At 45.5% G+C, this 22442-nt stretch overlaps 2 protein-coding genes across 9 annotated transcripts in view; one reads left to right on the top strand and one right to left on the bottom strand.

Annotated features, from left to right (window-relative positions):
* Positions 1-11344, top strand: part of ZC3H14 (zinc finger CCCH-type containing 14) — a 38760-nt gene extending 27416 nt beyond the window's left edge. For 3 of the 5 annotated variants that reach the window (XM_065941694.1, XM_065941695.1, XM_065941696.1), the window contains 7 exons: positions 3467-3626; positions 4373-4605; positions 8137-8257; positions 8993-9129; positions 9401-9489; positions 10487-10593; positions 11069-11344. In XM_065941694.1, coding sequence (XP_065797766.1) covers positions 3467-3626; positions 4373-4605; positions 8137-8257; positions 8993-9129; positions 9401-9489; positions 10487-10593; positions 11069-11075 — 854 coding nt within the window. In that variant the 3' untranslated portion in view covers positions 11076-11344. The remainder of the gene's footprint in view (positions 1-3466; positions 3627-4372; positions 4606-8136; positions 8258-8992; positions 9130-9400; positions 9490-10486; positions 10594-11068) is intronic. The other 2 variants (XM_065941697.1, XM_065941698.1) reach the window with 1 other exon arrangement.
* Positions 11345-14431: 3087 nt separating this feature from the next.
* EML5 (EMAP like 5) overlaps positions 14432-22442 on the bottom strand; it is a 154527-nt gene continuing 146516 nt past the window's right edge. For 3 of the 4 annotated variants that reach the window (XM_065941690.1, XM_065941688.1, XM_065941687.1), the window contains 8 exons: positions 21608-21722; positions 19269-19457; positions 18937-19109; positions 17139-17301; positions 16733-16836; positions 15841-15994; positions 15267-15367; positions 14432-14986 (listed from right to left, as the gene is read on the bottom strand). In XM_065941690.1, coding sequence (XP_065797762.1) covers positions 14950-14986; positions 15267-15367; positions 15841-15994; positions 16733-16836; positions 17139-17301; positions 18937-19109; positions 19269-19457; positions 21608-21722 — 1036 coding nt within the window. In that variant the 3' untranslated portion in view covers positions 14432-14949. The remainder of the gene's footprint in view (positions 14987-15266; positions 15368-15840; positions 15995-16732; positions 16837-17138; positions 17302-18936; positions 19110-19268; positions 19458-21607; positions 21723-22442) is intronic. The other variant, XM_065941689.1, reaches the window with a different exon arrangement.

The raw sequence follows: 22442 nt of genomic DNA on the forward strand, positions 1-22442 counted from the left end.
TTTTCACCCATGGTGCGTATCCTGTTTGCATCACGCAGTTCTACAAGGCTTATGAGTGAACACATCCTTTGCCTCCCTCCCACCACTTTTTGTTATTTCTGAGACCCCTTTGTTTCTTTGTATTCCTTTCATTTTTTTAACACTCTGGTTTTATTTCGTGTACTCTGTACTTCCTTATTTCTCTGCAGATATTAAAGGTGGTTTTGGACATTTTCTCCCCTACCTGCTTGGTCTTGTTTTCTCCAGGTGGTTTTTTTTTGATCACTGTCTTTCACGGAAGGGGTTCTCAGATGTCTGAGGATCCTTGGTTGGCTTGTATTTGAGAGCGGGGTACTTAAGCTGATTGGCCTTTTGGGTTCATTAATTAGAGGATGAGGTCAGGGACTTTGGACTTTTGAACGTAGATCCTGCAGTAGAAGAGTGGTTTGTCTTGCCTGTCTGCTTTGGCGGTGCTATGATGTCTGTGTCTTTGAGTCTTCTAGTTTGGTCAGCTTTTCCAGAGAAAGATGGTTCAAGAAGTGGATTGGGTGCCAGGGTTCTGGGAGCTCAGTGGGGACGGGACTCAGGGAGGCACCTCAGCAATAACTAATGTGTGATGTTTACTGTACACACACACACACACAGACACACACACAGAGACACACACACAGACACACAGGCACACACAGACACAGACACAGACACACTCAGACACACAGACACACAGGCACACACAGACACAGACACACTCAGACACACAGACACACACACACACAGACACACACAGTTTTCAGAATGGTACTTCTTGCAACATGGCTGGCATTCATTAGTCTAGAAACCCTCTGTTTTTACCTTTTCAGGAGTCTAAAGCTCCACTTTTCTCCAGAGGAGAAGTGGTCAAAGACTATCAGGAAATCTAACTGCTTTGTACAGTTTTAATAGTACGCACTGAGTTGATTTTGCACCTTTCTGTCAGACCGTGATGCTTCATCCGCAAGCCTCTTGAGCAGTGATCAAGAGGAAAGCGTATCTCCAGTTATCCAAGTGTCTTCCAGGCTTGAGGCGGGCGAGTAGCCGCGGCAAGGGTCACAGAAGAGAAGACCACACATAGGCTTCAGGGGGAGCCCTCTGCTTCTGGACGGACCCTTGAGCCGCTTCTGCCGTGCCCTGCCTTCTCCTAGCCCCTTCCCAGGGCCCTTGTGCTGCCCCTGCCTTGGCCTGGGAAGAGTCTTGGGATCCATATCTCTTCATTGTTAGTTGAAGACTCCGCTTCTGGAGATCTACTAAGTTAGTTTTTCACTTTTAAAATGTGGTTACCGCCCCGACATGTCACGTTCCCCCTGCAGAGGAAATGTAGGCTCTTCACCCCTGGAGCATCAGGAAAGTCCTGGGTTGTCTTTTCTTTTACAATTATTTTCTTTGTGAGGTTCTTTTTGTTGTTGTTAATTTAACCCTTTACTGACATTTTATTAGCGTTTCAGGAGGGTGCAAGTGTGTGGATTCAGCCTGTGGTCCTCACCCAGGAGATGTCGCTCACTCTGTCATCTGTCTGCTCTGCCTGACCCAGACCACGCTCAGGAGTCTTGAAGGGGTGACAGGAAGCTCGTGTCGAGAATACAGCTGTGTTCTGTGCACACTTCTCTGCACTCTGATGTGTGGCACTGACGTTCCCATGATTTCTTCTATGTTCAATCTTTTGGCTTCTGGGACTTCACTGTCTGTTCTTCTACTAGTTCCTTTTCCATCTCCTTCAGTTCCCTTCCTCTCCTGCCCCTTAAAATGTTACCATTATCCTGTGTCTTGCCCTGAGTATTATTTTCGTCTCATCTGTATTCTCCTGAGATGCAGGCTAGTAGAACTGCTATGCCTCTAAGAGAGGAGGGTGGTGAGGAACCGCAGCCCACGGACTAAACTCTGGCCCCTCTGTCTGCTAGCTGTGGGACGCGAAGCGGGAGGACTCTGAGTGCAAACTGGGCGTCTGCAGCCTGGGAAGTAACTGCTTCCTGGGCTCCCTGAGGATTCAGGGAGAAGATAGCCGCACTGAATATGTACAGTTGATCACATGTTCTCATCTCACCATCAGCAGAGACTGTTTCTTACTTCTTTCCCCCTCGTAATAATCAAATCTGAGTCTTCAGCTTCTTTCTGAACACCTGAGAGTCGTGCAGAGACCTCAGACTGCAGAAGTCTGAAACAGAAGTGTATCTCTGCCCACTTCTAAGCCTGCTCTTTGTCCTGTCCTGACGCGTGTTCCTCCCCCTCTCCTCCTACCCTTGTCTGCGGCTCTCCTGCCCTTGCAGGGGGAGGCAGGTTTGCCTCCTTCCTAGGACGGTAGCTGAAAACGCAGCTCCTGGGACTGCTAGTGCCCACGTGAGTGTGGAACCTGTCTCCTCTCCTCTAGGTTTGCGAAAGGGTGATGGCTGGGCAGCAGCCCCATGGCTGAGATCTGGGACCTAGTCCATTCCTGCCACTGTCTGCTTTTCTTAAAAAAAAAAGTGCTCATATCAGTTTACTATTTTGAAACCCTGGTTTACTTATTACTTTTGACCAGAATCCAAGCTCATCGGCACAGGGGCACATACAAGATCCTTTAGGCCTCAAGCCTCCTTGCTGCTTAATCTATTCGGCCTGCCACTGTGTCCATCTATTTTTTCTATTGTGTTTTTTCACTTGTGTTTTTCTATTTTTTTTGCTTGTGTAGCTAGCACAGTGCTCTTAGGTATTCATTTTACTAAATGAGTGAACCTGAATAAGTGTCCTCTGAACTTTGGCTTCTGTTGCCTGTTCATTTAAAGAGCAGTACTGCTTACTAACATTAGTCAGTGATGCCTGTTGCGGGGTCGGCAGCCTGTGTCCTGGGCTCCAGGTCTTGGTATATTTTATAAAATAGTCGAGCTTGAAAATTACATTATAGGTGATGTGATCTGTGGCTGCTTGTGTTAAAGTTCAGTGTTATCCTTGCTGTGTTTTTATCAATGTCTGTTCATCTTAAAATTCTCTTTCAAAGTAGTCTGTCTTCAACCAGGCAGAAACTATGCCACTTTTATTGTTTTCATCAGGGTGTGTTCTGTTCTGTAAGTGTGCAAAATGAACAAAACAGATTTGAGAAAGAGTTTTTTAAAAACAGCTTTCTTATCATAATTCAAGGGTGCATTAGGACTCTTTGTTTCTAGAAAGTATTGTTGCACTTTTAAGTTTATATTGTTAACAATATCCCGTTGGGTGCCTCGTGGAAGAGCCTTTTATGCTGTAGGCAGGAAGTTCATTCGAATGCCTTGGTAATATGCTGTATGAGCAAGGAATGCGTGACTTCTTTGAAAAGATGTTTGGCTTAGAATTGCAGCCCTGTTCCTAAGTAGAATCACTGTAATTTTCGTTTAAAATAATTACAAATATATTAAGAATTGACATTCTTCTCACATGTGTGATATTGGGAATGCAAGATATATTCAAAAGTAAACATTTGTGGCCAATTTTTTTGGCTCAGATTACTATGACATGGAATCCATGGTCCATGCAGACACAAGATCATTTATTCTGAAGAAGCCAAAGCTGTCTGAGGAGCTAGTAGTGGCACCAAACCAGGAGTCGGGGATGAAGACTGCAGATGCCCTTCGGGTCCTTTCAGGACACCTTATGCAGACACGGTAGATGGATTCTTTTCTTTGTGTAGCTGATGTGTGCTGGTAGATAGTGGAGGTTAACCGCTAGCGCCCAGCTCCCTCCTGCCCGTCCTGGCCCCTAGAGTAGATGCTGTACTGATGGAGAAGTCAGGCCGTGTATCATAAGGCACACCCAGTTTTCAAAAATCTCAGTTCATCTTTCTTATTCAGAAATCTGTTATCATACAAATAAGTCAGTATATGATTTAGGTCTTTTAATAAGATTAATTTCTTTATACATATCCAGGAAATGAAATTTTAAAAGCCAGATGATAAGAATTAGGAGATCTCATCAGAGAGTTAGCAAATTGGGTTGGGGTGATTATTGCCGTAGATAATGGACTGTTCTGTAAGGAAACAAATGTAGAGTTAATAAACTTATTTTAAATATAGAACGACTGGCTGGCTCTTGTGTTCTGAGCATAGATGCTGAGTTTTCCATTTGTTTCCATATGACCCTGTGAGGGTCAAGTGGGTGTTGGGGTCAGGGCTGAGGGAGAGCGCCCTGAGGGCAGCCTGAAGGGCTGGTGTTGACGCCACAGTGATTGGCCGTAGTCATCGTGTGTGAGTAGCAATCCGCTAGTTGTCCCTGGGAGTCCTGTCAGGGCTTGTTTGTTAGTGAAGGAGCCGCAGACCAGTCAAGGCAGTGATAGTGTTTTGAAGAGCGCTGTAGGAGGCTTGGCTTTTTGTGCGTTTCCCTAATTCTGTGGTATTTTCTATCTGTCTGGCAGAGATCTTGTACAACCAGATAAACCTGCAAGTCCCAAGTTTATAGTGACGCTGGACGGTGTCCCCAGCCCCCCAGGATACATGTCAGATCAAGAGGAGGACATGAGCTCTGAAGGAATGAGAGCCGCCCAGCACCCTGCAGCCTCGCACGGGGGACTCGCGGGTCCCCTCCGCCCGCAGCGTGCCCGCGTGCTGAGCAGGCAGCTTGAGGACCCAGATGGTAGCTTTGCAAACGGTGTGTGGGGGCTCAGCCCGCCCTCTCAGGGTGCTGGCCTTGTGGAGGACGTCTGTGCCGTGCGTCTCTACCTCGAATGAATATTGGTTGGAGGTCTTATTTATAATTTGGTAGTGGCCTTTATACTTCTTCAGACAAAATGACCAATTGAATTTGAAACGGTTTGTCCTTTGTGTGTACTAAAATGGAGTTCCACCATGGAGGCCAACAAATACCTCTTTGTGATGCTTGTTAAAGGGTGAATTCATGCTTGGTACCTTGTTTAACCTTTTTTTACCATTTAGAAACTATATTTGTGATATTCCCCTTGAACCAGTAGTAGTTGGTTACTCTCGTAATTAGTAATTAACTTGACAGAAAACTCTCTTTGAATTTTGATGTTATTTCTACTTCAGTGAAATTCCCTTGAAAGGAGTTTCTTATCTAATACTTCATCAAAGTACTTCTTGGAGGTTTAGGAAAAAACCTTTTGTTTAAATTAATATAGAGGCATAGAGGTAGAGATGAACTCAGTTCAGACAGGGATATGATTTTAGGCAGATGAATGCTTCTCTCACTGGATGTCAGGGGCTGGTGCCTTGAGCGTTTTCATTCTTGATAGAGAATTCCAGTCGTATTCCTCACAGCTTATAAAAATTTTAGGAACACCTTCATTGGCAAGGGAGACAGTTACTGAATATTAAATATGAAGAGCATCAAAGAAAAAGCAATAATGGGTTCTGAAATTTTCCCACAGTAATCCTTTTCTTGTTAGAGATACAAAAATGTATTAAATACATTTTTTAGTCACTAAAAACATGGTAGCGTTTAGGGGGAGATCGTCAGTGAGCGAAGGACTTATTGCTATTATCTTGAACAGAGTGGACTGCTGTGAATCAGTTTTGGTTGGTGGAGTGAGTTGTAAAATCTGACTTTTCTTTCAAAGGAAGAAAAATTTTAAGTGTTACTAACAGGTGATAAGAACTGCAGTAGTCAGGCAGTTCAGATTTCTTGACCCTGTATATTCTATTTAAAATATGAGAAGATTCTGGTGTTTTTAGCACTTTGGATTTCAGTGTGGTAGTTTAATTTTTGGTACCTTAGGGTCTTGTTTAGTTGCCAAGTTGCATCTGACTCTTTGCGACCCCATGGACTGTAGCCCGCCAGGCTCCTCTGTCTGGGGTTCTCCAGGCAAGAACACTGGAGCGGGTTGCCATGCTCTTCAGGGGGTCTTCCCACCCCAGGGATGCAACTGGCGTCTCTTGCACTAGCACGTGGATTCTTTACCCCTGAGCCACGCGAGAAACGCAGTTTCGGGTCTGATTTTGTTTGAATGTAGACGTGCACGAGCAGCTTTCTTGGCGTCTGCGTCGTAGCGGTGACCCTCTGGGTGGTGGGAGCTCTCGTCAGCCTGCGCGGTGCTGTGGCCGTCTCGGAGACGCCTGTGGGGACGGGGAGCCGCCTTCATCACGGCTTCAGCCTGGGCCTCGGTTTCCCGCTGCTGCGCAGAGATGGAGCTCTGCAATAGTGAGGGCCCGGGCGGCCGAGAAGACTCCCTCAGGAGGCGCTCGTCTGGCCCGCTCTGCCCGCCCGGCTGGGGGTGTACTCTCCGTGGCTTCCTGTCCAGCGTTTCAGGGATGCCACCAATTGCAGCATCTGTTTTAAGCCACTCTGGCTGGCCTTTCACAGGAGCACAGATTGTATACTTTACAATAAAAAGTGAATTTGCCTCTTAAAGCTTAAGCAGGAGGAGTGTTGATAGTTTATGAAGTAAACGTTAGAGAAAACCAGAGTTGTGAACTTCGTGTGCATATGATGTCATTTTTTCCTCAGAAAGATAGTTTCCTTGTACAGTGTTTAACTTTAGTACTGCTCCTGAGATCTGTCAATAGCTCCTTCACTCCATTTTCCAGAATCCCCCGCTCTTGGGTATCCATCGATGTCTTTCCCTTGGTCTGGGTCTCGTGCATGTGCTGGAGATTATAAAGTATGTTCTCTGGAGGGGAAGGCGAAGCACAGTTTCTCTGCAGGAATTATACATCAAAAAATTGTAATTGGAGAAAACCCCTCCTTCCAGACCATTGTATTTTGAGACTAAGGATAGTTTCCTCTCCTGGAGCTAGATAATGACCTTCACTGTGTTTCAAGGCGCGTGGGCATGGCCTCGGCAGCTTTCCGGGGGTGCTCATGGTGGGCTTCAGGGCTGGGCTGTGTGCCGTCTTCTTCAGGAAGACGGAGGTGGGTGCTCTGGAGCAGGAAGTACTCCTCACACTGGCTGTGGAACTGTCTGTCTGTCTGATAGATGACCTGTGCTACATTCTTGTTTCCACGTATCACAAAGCTCTAAGGAAGACAGTTTCTCTTGGTTTAGATGAGGAAACAGAAGTTCAGAGATGTAACACACTCTGAGCGTCTAGCTCAACCATCAGCGAAAGAGCCAGGTTTGAGCTGCAGGAGGACTCGGTGGTGTGGTTGAAGTGCTGTTTGCTCTCATAAACATGAATAGGAAATTTGTTAGTAAGACCCTTGATTCTTTTTTTTTTCCTAGGGTGTCTTGGGTCAGTAGCTGACATCTCGTTATGTATGGTCTTCGGGTGTTAGTTGGTTTATTCTGTGTTTTAAGTTTCAGTTAGTTGCTGTCATTTAAAAATTAGATGTCGTAGGGGACTTCGCTGACCACCCAGTCGTTGGGACTCCCCGCTTCCTGGGTTCCCTCCCTGGTCGGGAGTTGAGATCGCACGCGCCACACAGCTCAGCACAAGAATAGAGTTGAGTTTAGACCCCAGATGAAAAGGTGTTTGTCTGCCTGAGTCGGGCGGCACTGCTGCCGTTTTCTCTCGTCGTTGTCGTCGATGGGGTCGTTTGACCCACCCCGTGAGGGGCGGTGCTGAGCACCTGGGGGTCACACGTGCGCTCTCCCGGCCGCTCTTTTGAGCAGGCTTCCTCCGTGAGGCTTTCTGCCATCGGGTCCCCTTGCCTCTGGACAGCCTCCCTCTGATCTGTTAAGTGATCCTCTGGGCCCCTGTAGGTCGTATGACATTTGTGACTCTTTAGGCAAAACCTTTTCCTCCCTTTGTCCCTTGATGTGAATTTATCACCTGTACCTAGAAAACTGTACGCACCTCGGTGAGTGGGAACACTTGTTTTTAGACACCAATCATCTTAACCTGAATATGAGAATTCGTTCACATTTTTTATCACCTCGTGTTTTCAGTTCCCATTTCATTTATTGGTTCCCTAGTTGACACTCTTTGCTCTTTTAATCTTCATTCAGCTGAAATAATTTTGAGAATTGGAATTTTTCGGGGAGAACTGACTCTTGTTGAGCATCACTGTCCACTTTCCTCTTCACAGTGAGAACACTGTCGTCTACTTCCTAGTAATCTTTTGTAAGATTCTAGTTGTATTATTGGGACTCATTCGTTTTGTGTAACTGTAGACATAGAAGAACGTGAGATTGTAAGACTGGGTGTTGAGGGACGTTTACTAAAGGTGTCAGGTCCTGAATCGGCTATAACGACTGAAAGACTTGTGACTCATTCCCCTTTGTAGCTGAGATGAGCGAGCTGAGCGTGGCGCAGAAGCCAGAGAAGCTGCTGGAGCGCTGCAAGTACTGGCCGGCCTGCAGGAACGGGGACGCGTGCGCCTACCACCACCCCGCGTCGCCGTGCAAGTGAGTCGCGGCCGCTCCCGGCGCCCGGGCCCCCTCCTGCGGGCGCTCCCTTCTGCCGGCCCTCTCCTGCCACTGCGTGCGGCGGGGGGCAGCCCACGCTGGTGTCTGCGGGCGCTCCCTTCTCCCGGCCCTCTCCTGCCACTGCGTGCGGCGGGGGGCAGCCCACGCTGGTGTCTGCGGGCGCTCCCTTCTCCCGGCCCTCTCCTGCCACTGTGTGCAGCGGGGGGCAGCCCCTGCTGGTGTCTGGGGGCGCGGCGGCAGGGCTCGCCTCTGTGCCTCTTGAGATACCGAGACTCCTGGGTTTCTTTGAGGATTCTGTACATTTAAGGAGTGACAGGCAGGTGTGCCTTGGAGTAGAGGATGAACCAGGGCAAAGGCTCACAAGAGTTTTGCCAGGAGAACGCCCGGGTGGTAGCAGACACCCTGTTGTGTAGAATGTTACATAGCCCTCAATTACAGAATAAATGGTGTCTCTTCTTGTCACAAGAAACACCTCTCCCTTTCACGGTGACTTGGCTTGAGATGAAAATCTGTTAATCCCCCGGGCTTTGAAATAGGCATGTGTGTCCTGTTTTGACATCTGGCATCATTTAGAAATGGGAATTTGCTTTTTTTTTTCCTGTTACTTCAGTGTAACACGTAGTGATGGAATTAAGAGTACAATGGAGCATCTCTACAAAAAACCATGCATTTGAGAGATTAAATGTGAATAATACGTTTTATTTTGTTTTATAGAGCCTTTCCCAATTGTAAATTTGCTGAGAAGTGTCTGTTTGTTCATCCAAATTGTAAATATGATGCAAAATGTACTAAACCAGACTGTCCCTTCACTCACATGAGCCGAAGAACCCCAGGACTGCCTCCAAAACCAGGTCAGTGACTCTGCACTTCTGCATTTGAGTGAAGAGGGGAAGATGACATTTTGTGACTGTAAACTGAATTAAAAAGAAATAGTTTGAGATCATCGTGTTAACAGTCAGTTAACGAGTTTACAGAACAGGTGTGTCCATTCTATAGCAATTCTAAAGTATTTTGTCTTGACTAATGAATATTATAAATCTCCCATTTTTTAAAGTAGTTCCTATAAAAACACCCGCAGACTGTACTGAAAATTATTTTGCCAAATCTCGTCTCTGTCCACAGTCACAGCGCCAGCACCGCCTTCCAGTAGTCAGCTGTGCCGCTACTTCCCAGCTTGTAAGAAAATGGAGTGTCCCTTCTATCATCCGAAAGTAAGAACTTTCATCTTCCCAGAAACGAATTTAGTGGCAGCTTGTTCAAAACTATATTGTCTTCCTTTTTTTTTTTTTTTTTCCCTTTCCCAGTTTAACTTTTTTGTAAGAGTTGACTTCATGGTTTTTAAGACCTGTAAGTTATTCCCTAGTTGTCCCTGAGCCCGTGTGCGGCCCGTTAGGCCAAGTCGTCTGAACTGGTTTAATGTCAGTGGACTAATCGCCCATGGCCGACCCTGGTAGCTCAGACAGTAAAGAATCCACCCGCAGTACCGGGGACCTGGGTTCAGTCCCTGGGTCAGGAAGACCCCCTGGAGGAGGAAGTGGCAGCCCACTCCAGGATTCTTGCCTGGAGACTCCACAGACAGAGGAGCCTGGCGGGCTGCAGTCAGTGGGGTCACAGTGTCAGATAGGACTGAACCCCACCCGGGAGGGGGCGCTCCCTGCTGCTCGGCGGGTTCTGCTCTTCTTTGCCCTGAATGTGTCCCCCACCCACCCTCGTGCCAGGCCGGAGACGCTGGGTCCAGTGGCACCTAATAGCGCCATCCCTAGTCCATGCGTGTACCCATGGTTCTAATGTCTGCTCTAGAGATCGGTCGGGGTGTCTCCAGCTGCCTAGCTGCTTGGCATGAATCACCTTCTCTTTGGAACGGCAGCCTGACGGCCATACTTACAAAAGGCCTTCAGTTCCCCAGCTGCGGTTGGACAGATGGGGGTGAAAATGGGAGGGTGCTGGGCAGGATGGGCACGTGGTTATGGCACGGATGAGAGGAATCTGTTACATGCTCAGGTTCCTTTTGAAGGTTCCCTTGTTACTCTTCAGTCAGGATTTTGTGTCTTGGTGGGGGTTCCTGTTTGAGGGCTTCAGCAGCTGTAAGGAAATGTGGACAGTCCGCATCTGCTGCCCCGTCGCCCTAGGGGCTGGTTACTGTCAGCCCAGGTTGCCGTGGGTTTCCGTGTTAGCTTTGCAGGGGTTGAAACTGCTCTCTGTCTTCAGCACTGTAGGTTTAACACGCAGTGTACGCGGCCTGACTGTACGTTCTATCACCCCACCATTACCGTGCCACCGCGACATGCCTTGAAATGGATTCGACCTCAGACCAGGTAAAGGTCAGAAGTAGTTTTTCTAATGTCATTTCAAATGCTTTTCTAGTATATGTAATACTTCCTTAAATTTGTAAGCATACAGATTTGGGGGAAGCATCACTTTATGTCTGCTGTCCAATTAAGGGTCTTTGGCAAAATAATTTACTACATAAACCAAATTTTGTTTCATTCAGCAGTTGCTTCTTTACCTCAGACTTTAACTTCTGAACAGACTATGAACATGACCTTAAGGCCTTCAAATTACAGATTTTCACATCAGTTTTCTTTGACATTAAGTTTCAAAATATTTTTACTGTGACCCTTACATTTAAATGCATATATTAGTATCTTTTATGTACCTTATATAGTTTATTCTTTTACAAATCTTATATTTATAATCTGTAGAGCAAATATTGTCTGAAAATACTCAACTTCTCTTAACTGACGTTAATTAAAGCAATTAACTGAAAAACTTTTGGTTTTGTTTATTCAGTGAATGACACCCAGTCCTACCTGACGGAAGACTGTGGCGTTTGAAAGTTTCCATCTACTGATGAAAGACATTCTGCAGAATTTGTCAAATCTTTGAAACTTGGAATATATTGCTTTCATAATATGAAGTTTATTGCCTATCTGAAGTGTCTAATTTTTCAAGTTTGTAAGTTTATTAAGTGGTTTTAACATTGGGTCTTTGTTGTTTTGTTTTGACTATGGAAAGACAGTTTAAGGAAAAGCTGAAATCTATTAAAACATTTGAGGCATGTTTGTACACTGCTGTGTTCAGGTATCAGAATTTACACCGTGGTGCTATCACCGTTGGTACTGATGAGCCAGGTGAGGCCCCAGCGGTGCTGTATGAGGGAGGGTCCTTATTCCAGAAGCTGGATGGCTGCCGTCACTTTTCGACTCCCCAGAAAACAGGAGTGGCCCAAAGTGCGGAGGTGGCATAAAACAGTTATTCAGTCCTACTCTTTAAAGTGAATTTAGTCTGAAAAGCATGACTATAAACACTTTTTGAGTTGAGCACTGCTTTGGTAAATGGTTCCCAAATATCTCCTCCCTTGCTTTCTGAGAAAGGATGAGTGAGGTGGGGTGTGTAGGGTGAACAGAGTTGGAATGGCAAAGGCAACAGTTCCTTAAAATGCTTTCATTTACTGTTAATGTATGCCTTTTAAATAAGTATTTTAGGGATCTACATTATCACAAAATTATACAAAAATTTTTTACAAGTATATACATAAGGTATCAGAACAGACTTTAAACCCACAAGATTATAGCTACATACATATTCTCACAGTCCGAAAAATAACATTCTCAGAAATAACTCCACAGAAAATATTAGTGAAGATAATTTTTTAAATGTTAAAAATTAGATTTAAATAGTATATTTTAAATGACAGACTATATAATTACAGAGATCAGATGGGTAAACTGCAAAATAGGACTAAACTTTTGGGATACTGAATGAAAATACAGAGTTTTGTGTGTGTGGTTTTAAAATTGTTAAGGCAAGAAGTGTCAAATGCTTTAGAATTATATAACGGATCACTGATTTTTAAAGACTGTAGTTTTTTAAAAAGTAAAGCTAAAAGTTGGTTAGAAAAAAAGAGTTAATGCAAAAAGGATAGTAAAGATCAAAATATTCTAAGGACCAAATTAAACTATATATTAAAAAAAGTAAGTTGTTTGACATGCGTGTTAGTCATATATCGAAGGGATAATAAAACTACATGTGTGTGAAAGTCCACGTTTCAGATGCTAAAGACTGCAGCCTTGTGGCCATCTCTTTGCTGCTGGAAGAAGAAAGAATTAACCAGTTATTAAACCATCCTTTAAGTTGCACTTTGCTGTTCTTATAAGACTGAAACATTTGAACAAGCAAGACAGGGTACACAAGGGCATACATAACGCCATCGTGTAGTTAGCCTGGGTGAGACGGCAATTCCACGTCATGCTAAAAAGTTCTACTCCACTGAACCTAAGGTACTTGTTCACTCAAGTGTTGACTGACTTGAGATGCTTTATTTCTGCAGAAGAAATTTGTTTTAAATTGTCCTTACAGAAATTTTAAACAGACTTTAAGTATCAATGCTCATAAATGGAGTATATTTGTATTCTCATAATTTCACTGTAAAAAGTGGGAAATAAGGGCTCAAGTGATTTAGTTCTACCATTTTATGAGGAAATATGCTGAAATCAAATTTTTTTCTATTTTATGAGGAAATATGCTGAAATCAAATTTTTTTCTATTTAATAGACACAGCCTGGAGACACATTAAGAGTTTCATCTTTCAGTGGCTATGGTTTATGGGCAGGCAAAGGTTCACTATAACTTGGTCCAAAATGAGCCACCATCAAAGAAGTTCACAGAAAAGGAAGGGAACAGGTGGCCGTGAGCGGCGCCGGGGGTGTGGGCATCTGGGCCTGCGTCTGCACAGCGAGGAGGCCAGCGGTGCCCGGGGGCGCAGGTTACAGATTGGGGAGCCCAGTCAGGTACTGCACGTGGAGGCAACCCTCTAGGCTAAGAAGCAGGCCGTGTGGTCCACGTGGCCTGCCACGGCTGTTCCCCTTGCCTCAGTCAGTGGCTGGTGTGAGGGCGGCGGCTGTGGGGTGAGCACGCTGGGACGCGGACGGCGGGGAGGAGGACACCGCGGGGGAGCAGGTTCACCCTATGTGGTTCCGTGATTACGGCCGAAGAGTTTCTACCCGCACTGTAATGGAACTGGAATTTCTCTTTAGGCAGAAGCAGGTAAACTTGACTCGAGGAAAATTTGAAACTGCAACTGCCTCAAATAGAGGGGGAGTGTGGTTCAGGGGAATTTTTAGCTTTAACTTATTGACTGCTCCTTTATAGTATACATGAATAGAAGCTTTAAATATTAGTGTTTCATCAAATTGGGCTTAATTTAGGAGAATCCATTGACAAGAAAATGATAATGTCTCACGCTTTCAGCCCTTCAGACGCAGCTGTTCAGAGCTCTAACCGACCAGGCTCAGTCACTGGCTGCGCTTCCACGATGTGACTCGGCTTTTCTGGTTTAATGTTAACAGGGGGTTGCACACAGAAAACAGACGACCGGAAACCTGAAAGGCTCCATTACACTACAAAGATAATTAACACATGGAAACAAAAATTCATAGGACCAATACAGCATCTTAAACTTCTTCATACTTAGAAAAATATATTTTTAAGTAGCAGTCTGCGTAATTTCCAGTCTTCAGGAAACTACAGATAAGCTAAATAGGAAGTTCCTGAATGGCAAGTACTGATCTTTGGCAGCATTTAAAGTGAACAGGAGTAAAGATCTAAGAGTTCAGCCCCAGTCCACCAAGAAAGAATTGTTACAGACAAGTTTTATGAGTGGACCGATATTCACTCCTTACGGAAGTCAGCCTATAGGGTAGCATACATTAAACAAATTTTTCCATAGAAAAAAAGGCTATAAAAATTTTATTTCAAGAGTTACTAAATTGTGTAACTTTGTAAATGTGAATTCAATGCTTTAGTTTACATGTTAAATAAATGTTTCTATTAGACTGCATCTTTGAATACTCAACATTCTCTCCCAGTTAAATAGTACTACTGTCTAAAACCTTAAACTGTACATCACTGGCATTGATTGTTTATCATACTTTTCCATTAATGAGGCTATAATCATGTTTTACTGTTTCAGTTACAGAGATGAATTCTGAACATAAGAGTGACAGCTCAAAAGTGAAAATGCAGTGATCATATACTACTGACTATGGATTTGTTCTTGAATTTAAAACTTTCAGGAGGAAAATGTGCTTTATAAGCGGGACTTTATTAATGCTTAGGAAGCATTATATTCTCCAGTGGACCTCATGTGTGTTTTCTTAGGGAAAATAATGTCTGCCTTTTAAAAACTGTGATCCTTTAGGGTGATGGTATATTTCCTTATGTAAACACAAGGATAAAATACTGAACAGTTTAATCTTGAAAATAAAAATTCAAAAAACAAAAAGTTTTGCTAAAAAAGAGGATGAAAATTATCCAAGTTGGGTGTTTGAGGTTTTGGTTCACTTTTTTGAGGAGCTCTGTCTCCCAAACCTCCCCAGCAGGTCTGCCAGATCTGCACACTCGCCAGAATGGGGGCTAGCTGTCACCATCAGTTCATTTAATCCTTTCTTGACATGGGATTACCTGGCAGTGGGTGGATTATGGGCAGTTACCTAGTGCATATTACAAATATTTTGAACCGATCAATCTTCATTTTGACAAGTTTGGGCATTTATCCCCGTTTCAATCTTAAGTTAGCACCACTTGACCGTGCAGGGCGTGGTTCTGATGATTTTTTCCGCTGCTTTTCTCAAGGCTGTTAATTTACAGAGTCTTCTCAGCATCCTTATCTTTCAGTGAGGCATATGTACACATTTCCAGACAAATAAACTGCAATCAGAAAACAGCAGTGAGTTCATGATATTTCTAAACTCTCAGAACAGTTTGTTTTTCAATTAAGCTTTCAAATCATACATATATGTATAAAAAATTTTCCTTTTTAAGTCCTTTTATTCTCTATGTACACGGTATACAACTCCAAGGAGCCATCTGGTTTTGCTACGTTATTATGATGTTGACTAGCTGAGTCCACACAATGAACCTGTCAGAAGAAGTGATATTAAATCTTAACGAGTATGCTGGCATATCTTGGGCTGAGAAAGTCACCAACCTGCAGTCATCACCGCCAGCACTGATCACATGTCGATCGCCGCTGGTAAATCGAATGTTTGTCACGTGGGGTGAATGACCCAAGAACCTTTTGTGTTTTGCCTAAAAAACAATGAAGAACAAGGCTCAGCATGTGTAATGAACACAGAAGTCACAGGTTTCTATCAGGAACCACTAGCTCCATCACAAAGACTGGAGGGAGGAAGCAGTTTGGACCACAGCTATTGATTAACTGCTTTTACTGCTTTTTCAGAGTGATGGGTTTGCGCTGAAAAGCATTTGCAGTCTGTTAACAGATGGATTAAAGGTCTGGTAAAAGGCTGAGTGCAGCTTTGTTAGGACAGTTTGAGACGACGGCATGACTTTTGAGGGCAAGGGGAGATCATCTAACTGCTTTTATTTCAGAGTAATGGATTTAGGAAGTTCGGAAGAAAGTTTAGAATCACAAATTTCAAAATATTTTCAAACCATGAGATAACATTTTAGCACATATTATGTGGGAAAATGTACTAATAATGATTAAAAGTAAATTGGGGGTAAAGTTACGTAAAATACTAAACCCAAGATAAACTTACAAATTTTTCAGGACATGGGAAGTCAAATAACTTAACCATGCCAAAGTCATCTCCCGTTACCAGGCTGATTCCTGAGTGAGAGACGCAGGCACAGTTGACGTCTGCTTTCTCAGCGTGTCTGGACCAGATCCCCATAACTTCGTCTCCTAGAACACTACAGAGAAGGAATAAAAAACCCACCACAGCAAACACGGGTTTACATACTGAAAAGGTTTCATGGTAATTAGCCTCTATACCTAATTAAGTTATTTAGACATAAGAATAAATTACGGTAGCGTGTTACCTGGAAACCTGAATTTCTCGGGGATGTGAATCTCTGCACATACACCATTTCTTATTGAAATTTTACAATTTTAAGGGTTTATAGACTAAACAATCTTTCAAAAATTCAATTAATACTTTACAATAGCTGACAGAACTATTTTAAAAATTGTTTATGCTATAGGAATTTGATGGCATCTTTCATTTTCATTGATGATTACTCATGGTTAACTATTGCACAGCCAGCAACTGGGAACCCATTCATAAGGTTTCATTTCTAACAGCTGCTATCAATAACATTCCTATAGAAAGAGAAATGATACTATTGCCTAACAGTACTCAATGCATGTTTTTGTTTGTTATTAAACCTACTTAAGGAAATATGGTTTCTTTAAAGTCACAACTTTGATTTCCTTTAATTAAAATAATTGATATAGAAATATATTTGATCAAGAGGGGTTCCCACCCTGAGTATATCATTTTCTCAGGAAGAATTCAAGATGGTAACAAAAACTTAAAACCCAATCACTTTCCCTAGGGGAACGGCTCTAGCTGTTCAGAAATACGAGTTTCTAGTTTTCCTGACTTTCAGTTAGGTAGTTCTTCCCTTCTGAATAAACGAAATATTTACCTAGTCCATGTAGCCCAAGTAATTCTGTCAATGGCAGCCTGATCCATAAGATGTTTTCCTGAAGGCACTTCATAGACATGCCGTTTATAGCAACCAGTGGAGACCTTTCATGATATTAAAATGGAACAAGAATCCCATCATGTGAGAAGTAAAAATCCAGAAATAGTTTATAGTATACTGGCAAAATGCTACTTGATTTACACTTCTAAAATTATTAAGACTAAAAGATGACTATAAAAATCGGTGATCAAAAAAAAGGACTCACAAGAACAGATTAGGAAGGAATTATGCAGAAACGGTGAACGGCGGTGGTGAATGAAAGGCAAGAGCTGAGCTGGGAACGGGAGTTTCAAAAGCACTAACCACGTAAACGCCCAACCGTCAGAGTCCAGTGTGGGTGCTGTACCTGGAGATGCCTGCCGTCCGCAGAGAAGTCCATCTGAATGACGAAGCTTGGAATATCTTTGCAGTAGCTGATTCTGTTAAGGGTGGGGCCCAGTGTTAGGTCATAAAAGTCCACTGAATTCTCACTGGAACCCACTGCCAGAAACCGGGAATCTGGGCTAAATCTGAACACACAAGAGATTACGTGCAAAGATGCATTAGACCACAGAAATACAGCCGTGTAAACACTTAAGGGACCGCCTCCCGCTGCAGGGGACGCAGCTCATCCCTGGTCTGGGAGCTGGAATCCCATGTGCAACAACTGAGGCCCCTCGTGGCCCCATCAACTAAAACCAAAAACCTTAGACCAGTGACTCTCCCTTTTTAGTCCTTAGTGAGTGTTCGAGATGAGTGTGTGTGATCTGGCCTCAAACATTTACCTGCTAGGCAAAACAGATTCTGTAAACTGATAACCATGTTTGTTTTACATGAAACAGGAAAGTTTATATTTTACGTCAGTGTTAAGTGGTTCCTGAATTTTCATCTGATTTCTTAAAAAATATCTCAGCTTTTAAAAAGCCACTAATAGTTTACATGTATTACTAGGTAACATAATTCAGTAAGATAGGATCTGCAAAGGTCCTCTCTTAACAGCAAGGGACACAGACCATATTACACGAAGGGATAGGACCTGGAGCTTGGAAGAAGTTATTTTTAAATAAAATACTATCTGTCACATACAAAGTAGCATTTGCCTAGTGATCATGTGAAGCCGCATAGTTGAGTGTTCTGAAATGCCCCATGGTCTTGCTGACACCTTCGGGACAGCAGAGGGTTCAGGGAAGCCGTAATTACTGTTTTATACACTGACATCCTGAGAAAGGTTATCAAATGTAAACACGGTCTTACTGGTAAAGAGGGCAAGTTCTGACAGAGCGGGATTCAGGAATCCATGCTGATCACACAAGTGCTCAGTAAGCAGTGCGTGCACGTGTGCTCAGCCACTTCAGTCGTGACCGACTGCGAGCCCGTGGGCTGAAGCCCGCCAGGCCGCTCTGTCCACGGGGCTCTCCACCAGGAGCACGAGCGGGTGGCTGGGCCCCCCTCCAGGGGGTCTTCCCGACCCAGGCATCCAGCCCAGTCTCCTACATTTCCGCACTGGCAGGCAGGGTCCCTGCCACCAGCGCCACCTGGGAAGTCCCGGGTTCAGTACATGGTAGCCGCTCTTAGCATAAGCGTAAGCGCTGAAAAAGGCTCCAGGAAAAGTTTAACTCACATTCTGGAGCACAGATGTTCAGTGACAATGGATTAAAGGAACGAACTATCTATTCAGTAGAGATTAAGAGAAATAACAGGTGTTTGGGGTTGAAAGTTTTAATTTTCTAGGCTTTGTAAGACATGTCAGGGGTTATAATTTTGATTTTCCCGGTTTTTTCCCGTGCCGCGCTGCTTGGGGCACCTTAGTTCCCTGACCAGGGACTGAGCCCAGGCCGTGGAGGCAAAAGTCCCGTCTTGACCACTGGGCTGCCAGGGAATCTCCTAACTCTCCCGGCTGTCGAAGGGCAGGTGAAAGAGAACTCTTGGCGAGATGCGCTTGCCGCACACGTCCACCAGGCGTCCCCGAGGACTCGGCGTCGCAGGCGCTGAGCTCGGTGCCCAGCAGACTCATCATCAGGGAGGAGTCCGTGCACACCCGAGCGGCCACGTCTCGGCGCAGTTTACGGGGGGGTGAAATGCTGCAGGCACTAGGGACTTTCTCCAAATGCAAGCTGGGTCACTCAGCGAACACCCCAGGTGCCCCGTCCCGCTGGCCAACTGACCTGATGTCGTGGATCGCACACCGCCTGTCTCTCTTCTTTCCCCATATCTTCAGGGAGCTCACGAGTAAAATGATAAACTCTCCGTTTTTCATCCCAATGGCCACCATGTCCCCTTCCGGGCTGTAGCATACGGTGCGAGCGGCGTGGCCCAGGTTCACTTTGTTTAGCATCTTCTGCATCAGAACCAGGGGGTCAGAGAGAAGGCCATTAAGCGGAGAGCTTACAAAGTATAAACAGTCTCCCCCAAATCCTCCACACAGTTCTGAGATGTTAAGTGCAATTTAGGGCCCTGCTTCTTAGAAACCGTAACATCTTGTAAAAGCTGCACGCACTCTGTCAGCAATGTCCCAGAGCCTCACTGTCCCGTCCTCCGCGGCGGACAGGAAGAAGTCCCTGGACGGGTGGGTCGCGAGTCCCCACACGGGGCCGTCCACGTGGCCGTTCACCAGGACGTTGCACGCTGCATTCTTCTCTCCGACTTCAATGATCTCAGCGTTCCTTGTCCCTACCAGTATCTTGCCCTGAAATACAAGTGGGGCCAAAACAGTTACTGGACCAACACAGCTGCTCCTCTTAGTGACCTAAGAATGACCCAGTGACTGTGTGATGCTGCAACTTGCAGTGGAGATATACACACCTTCCTCGACCCGCAGCGGGGCTGCCTCTGATGAGCCCATCATAAGGTGAAAATGTCAGAAGTGCACTTAACACACCTGACCTACCAGACGCGAGAGCCTGGCCTACCTCACGCACGCGCAGCACACTCAGCTAAGCCTGTTCTGTGCCTCATGCTGGACGCCTCGGGTCGTTCACTGAGTTCTGTCCTGAAAGCGAAGGACAGCGTGACTGTCTCGGTACAGACAGTGGCTGCAGGTGACCTGACAAGGCCCGTGGCTGCGTGGCTGACTGGGAGCTGTGGCGAGCTGTGCCGCCCTGCATCACGACAGGGCTGGACCAGAGACTGCTGGCTGGGGAAGAGCAAAGTTAAACATTCCAGTACGCTTTCCACTGAATGATCACTTTTGCACTATCTTAAAATCAAAACACCTTAACGTGCGGACACTCGGCATGTCTGGCCTTGTTCCCAGTTACTGGCATAAAGCTCCTGAAAGTGACAGTCGTTCAGTCATGTCTGATTCTGTGACCCCATGGACTGTAGCCCAGCCAGCTCCTCCGTCCGCGGGATTCTCCAGGCCAGAAGACTGGAGGAGGTTGCCATGCCCGCCTCCAGGGGATCTTCCTGACCCAGGGATCGAACCCAGGTCTCCTGCACTGCAGGTGGATTCTTTATCAGCTGAGCCACTGGGGAGGCTTCTAAAACCCTTGGATTCCCTGGGTGATGAACAAGATGGGTATCTTTTGTGTTAATGAGGCGACATCTGGACCTCACGTAAGGGGGGCAGTTGCCAGCAGACCCAACCATGTGGTTAGGAGGTAGCCTGGCAGTTTCACTCTCTCTTTCCCGCACCTAGGGGATGGGAGAGGGGCTAGACGTTGACCAATAGCGAAAGAGTTAATCATTCAAGACTGCATAAGAAGCCTCGACAGAGGCCAGGGTCTGGAGAGCTTTGGGGCAGGTGAACAGGGGCAGATGCAGGCTGAGTGGCCTGAGGCCCCACACCGCTCCACGTGCATCGGCCCGAGCAGCTCTATGGCTGCCGTGTCTGAGCCACACCCTTCCCAGTAAATGGTGATACGGTAAGGAACACGTCTCTCTGAGGTCAGGGAGCCCCTCGGGCAACTTAACTGAACCCGAGGAGGGGCTGAACAACCCTCTCTCATTTAGAGCCCGTGGGTCAGGGCGCCGGTGACCGGCTGGTGTCTCAAGTCCAGGAAGAGCTGCGGGAGCCTCCGAATGACGGCTGACCAGAGGTACAGGCAATAACCTCCTGGCATCTAAAGGGGCGTGGGGTGGGCCAGTCTGGCAGGACTGAGCCTCCATCCTCCCGTGGAACCTGACACTTTCTCTGGTAGATACTTTCAGGATATAGTTGAATTTATGGACACGCTGGAGAATTCCTTGGTGCTGTGTGGGAAGCACTCCTGAACTCAGCATTCACGCACTGGATCTGAGTCCAAAACCAAAACCACCTACTCCCAGAGAACTTTCTGCCTGGACTAATCGAGTAGGAAGCCAGGTATTAGCTCATGCAAAGCTTTCTATGGCCACAGGCGCGCCCCAGGGGCACTCGGCCGGGCACTCGGCCACGCTGACCACCACACGCCTCACTTCTCCAGTCGTCCAAGTTCTGATGCTGACTGTGATATCTTAGTCTGAAGATCTCCAAAGAGGAGTAAGTGCATTGGGATATGGGAAGAAAGTACTGAATTTTAGTTAAAAGTAACTATAAATAAAAGTAAGCATACCTAATATTTAATGGACAGATTAAGGATAATGCATGTATGCATTTCATAAATACACTGATTGTGAGCGCATGCGTGGTCAAAGTTTTTTAGAGCAATGTGTGTTTTTTCATCAAATGGAGACAGCTGCCTTAATGAAAACAAGTCAATTGGCAAAGAAACCCAACTGTCTCCCAGACTGGATTCAGGAAAACCAGGAGCCATGCACACACAGAGCGTGGGGGACCGGCTTCTTGCCGTCTGCAGAGAGCAGAGCAGAGGCAGGGGCGGGGGGGCCTCCTCTCCTTGCCGCCCGCCCCCCGCGCACCTTGCCTCTGCACACGGAGCGCACGCAGTCGCTGGCCTGGCCCGTCTCCAGCCGGAAGGCGCGGCAGCGCCTCAGCTCCTGGTCCCACAGCTTGACGGCGCCTCCCTCCTTCGACCTGAGAAGAGAGCCGCGCAGACCAGAGCCGCACTTACTGCTGGCGTTACAGGTGCTCTTTATTACAGACAAAGATTAGCTACAAGCAGAACACCAAAAGACGCTCCAGTCTTTACACCACTCCAAAGTTTCTATGCCAATTCTAAAACACACTGGGTCTCAAGCATTCAGTTCAAGCAAATTTTATGGAAATTAATTTTTCTGATGTAAGCATAAGTTCACTTAGGCTGTCCTCACCATATATTCCTTTTACTCTCCTAATACTTTTAACGAGGAAACGTGCAAAATGATTTTCTGGCCATGCCACGTGGCTTGCGGGATCTTAGTTCCCCCACTAGGGATTGAACCCAGGCCACGGAAGTGGAAGCATCAAGTCCTAACCACTGTATCTCCAGGGAAGTCCCCAAAATGACTCAAGGGTAAGAGGAAAATGGAAATGTAAGGTTAGGTAACAGGATTAGCAACGCTAAGCTACAGAACATATTTTCAGGGCCAAAAGGGCACATTTCTTTCCAACTATTATTATTAAATATACTACAGTTTAATAGGTTACTAGTGAGTAGGAATGTGCAAGATTAGTTAAGGTGTGGAAACACAAGTGTCACAGTAATATGTGCAAAAGATAAAATATAGCCTATTTACGGTTTTTCTTTTGGAAGATGTGGAAAATATATTCCTTTATTTTCTGCTAGACGAACTGTCTTGGGACAAAGCCATGTTC

This window comes from Muntiacus reevesi, chromosome 7 (genome assembly GCF_963930625.1).
Source record: "Muntiacus reevesi chromosome 7, mMunRee1.1, whole genome shotgun sequence".
In the NCBI taxonomy this organism is placed as follows: domain Eukaryota; kingdom Metazoa; phylum Chordata; class Mammalia; order Artiodactyla; family Cervidae; genus Muntiacus; species Muntiacus reevesi.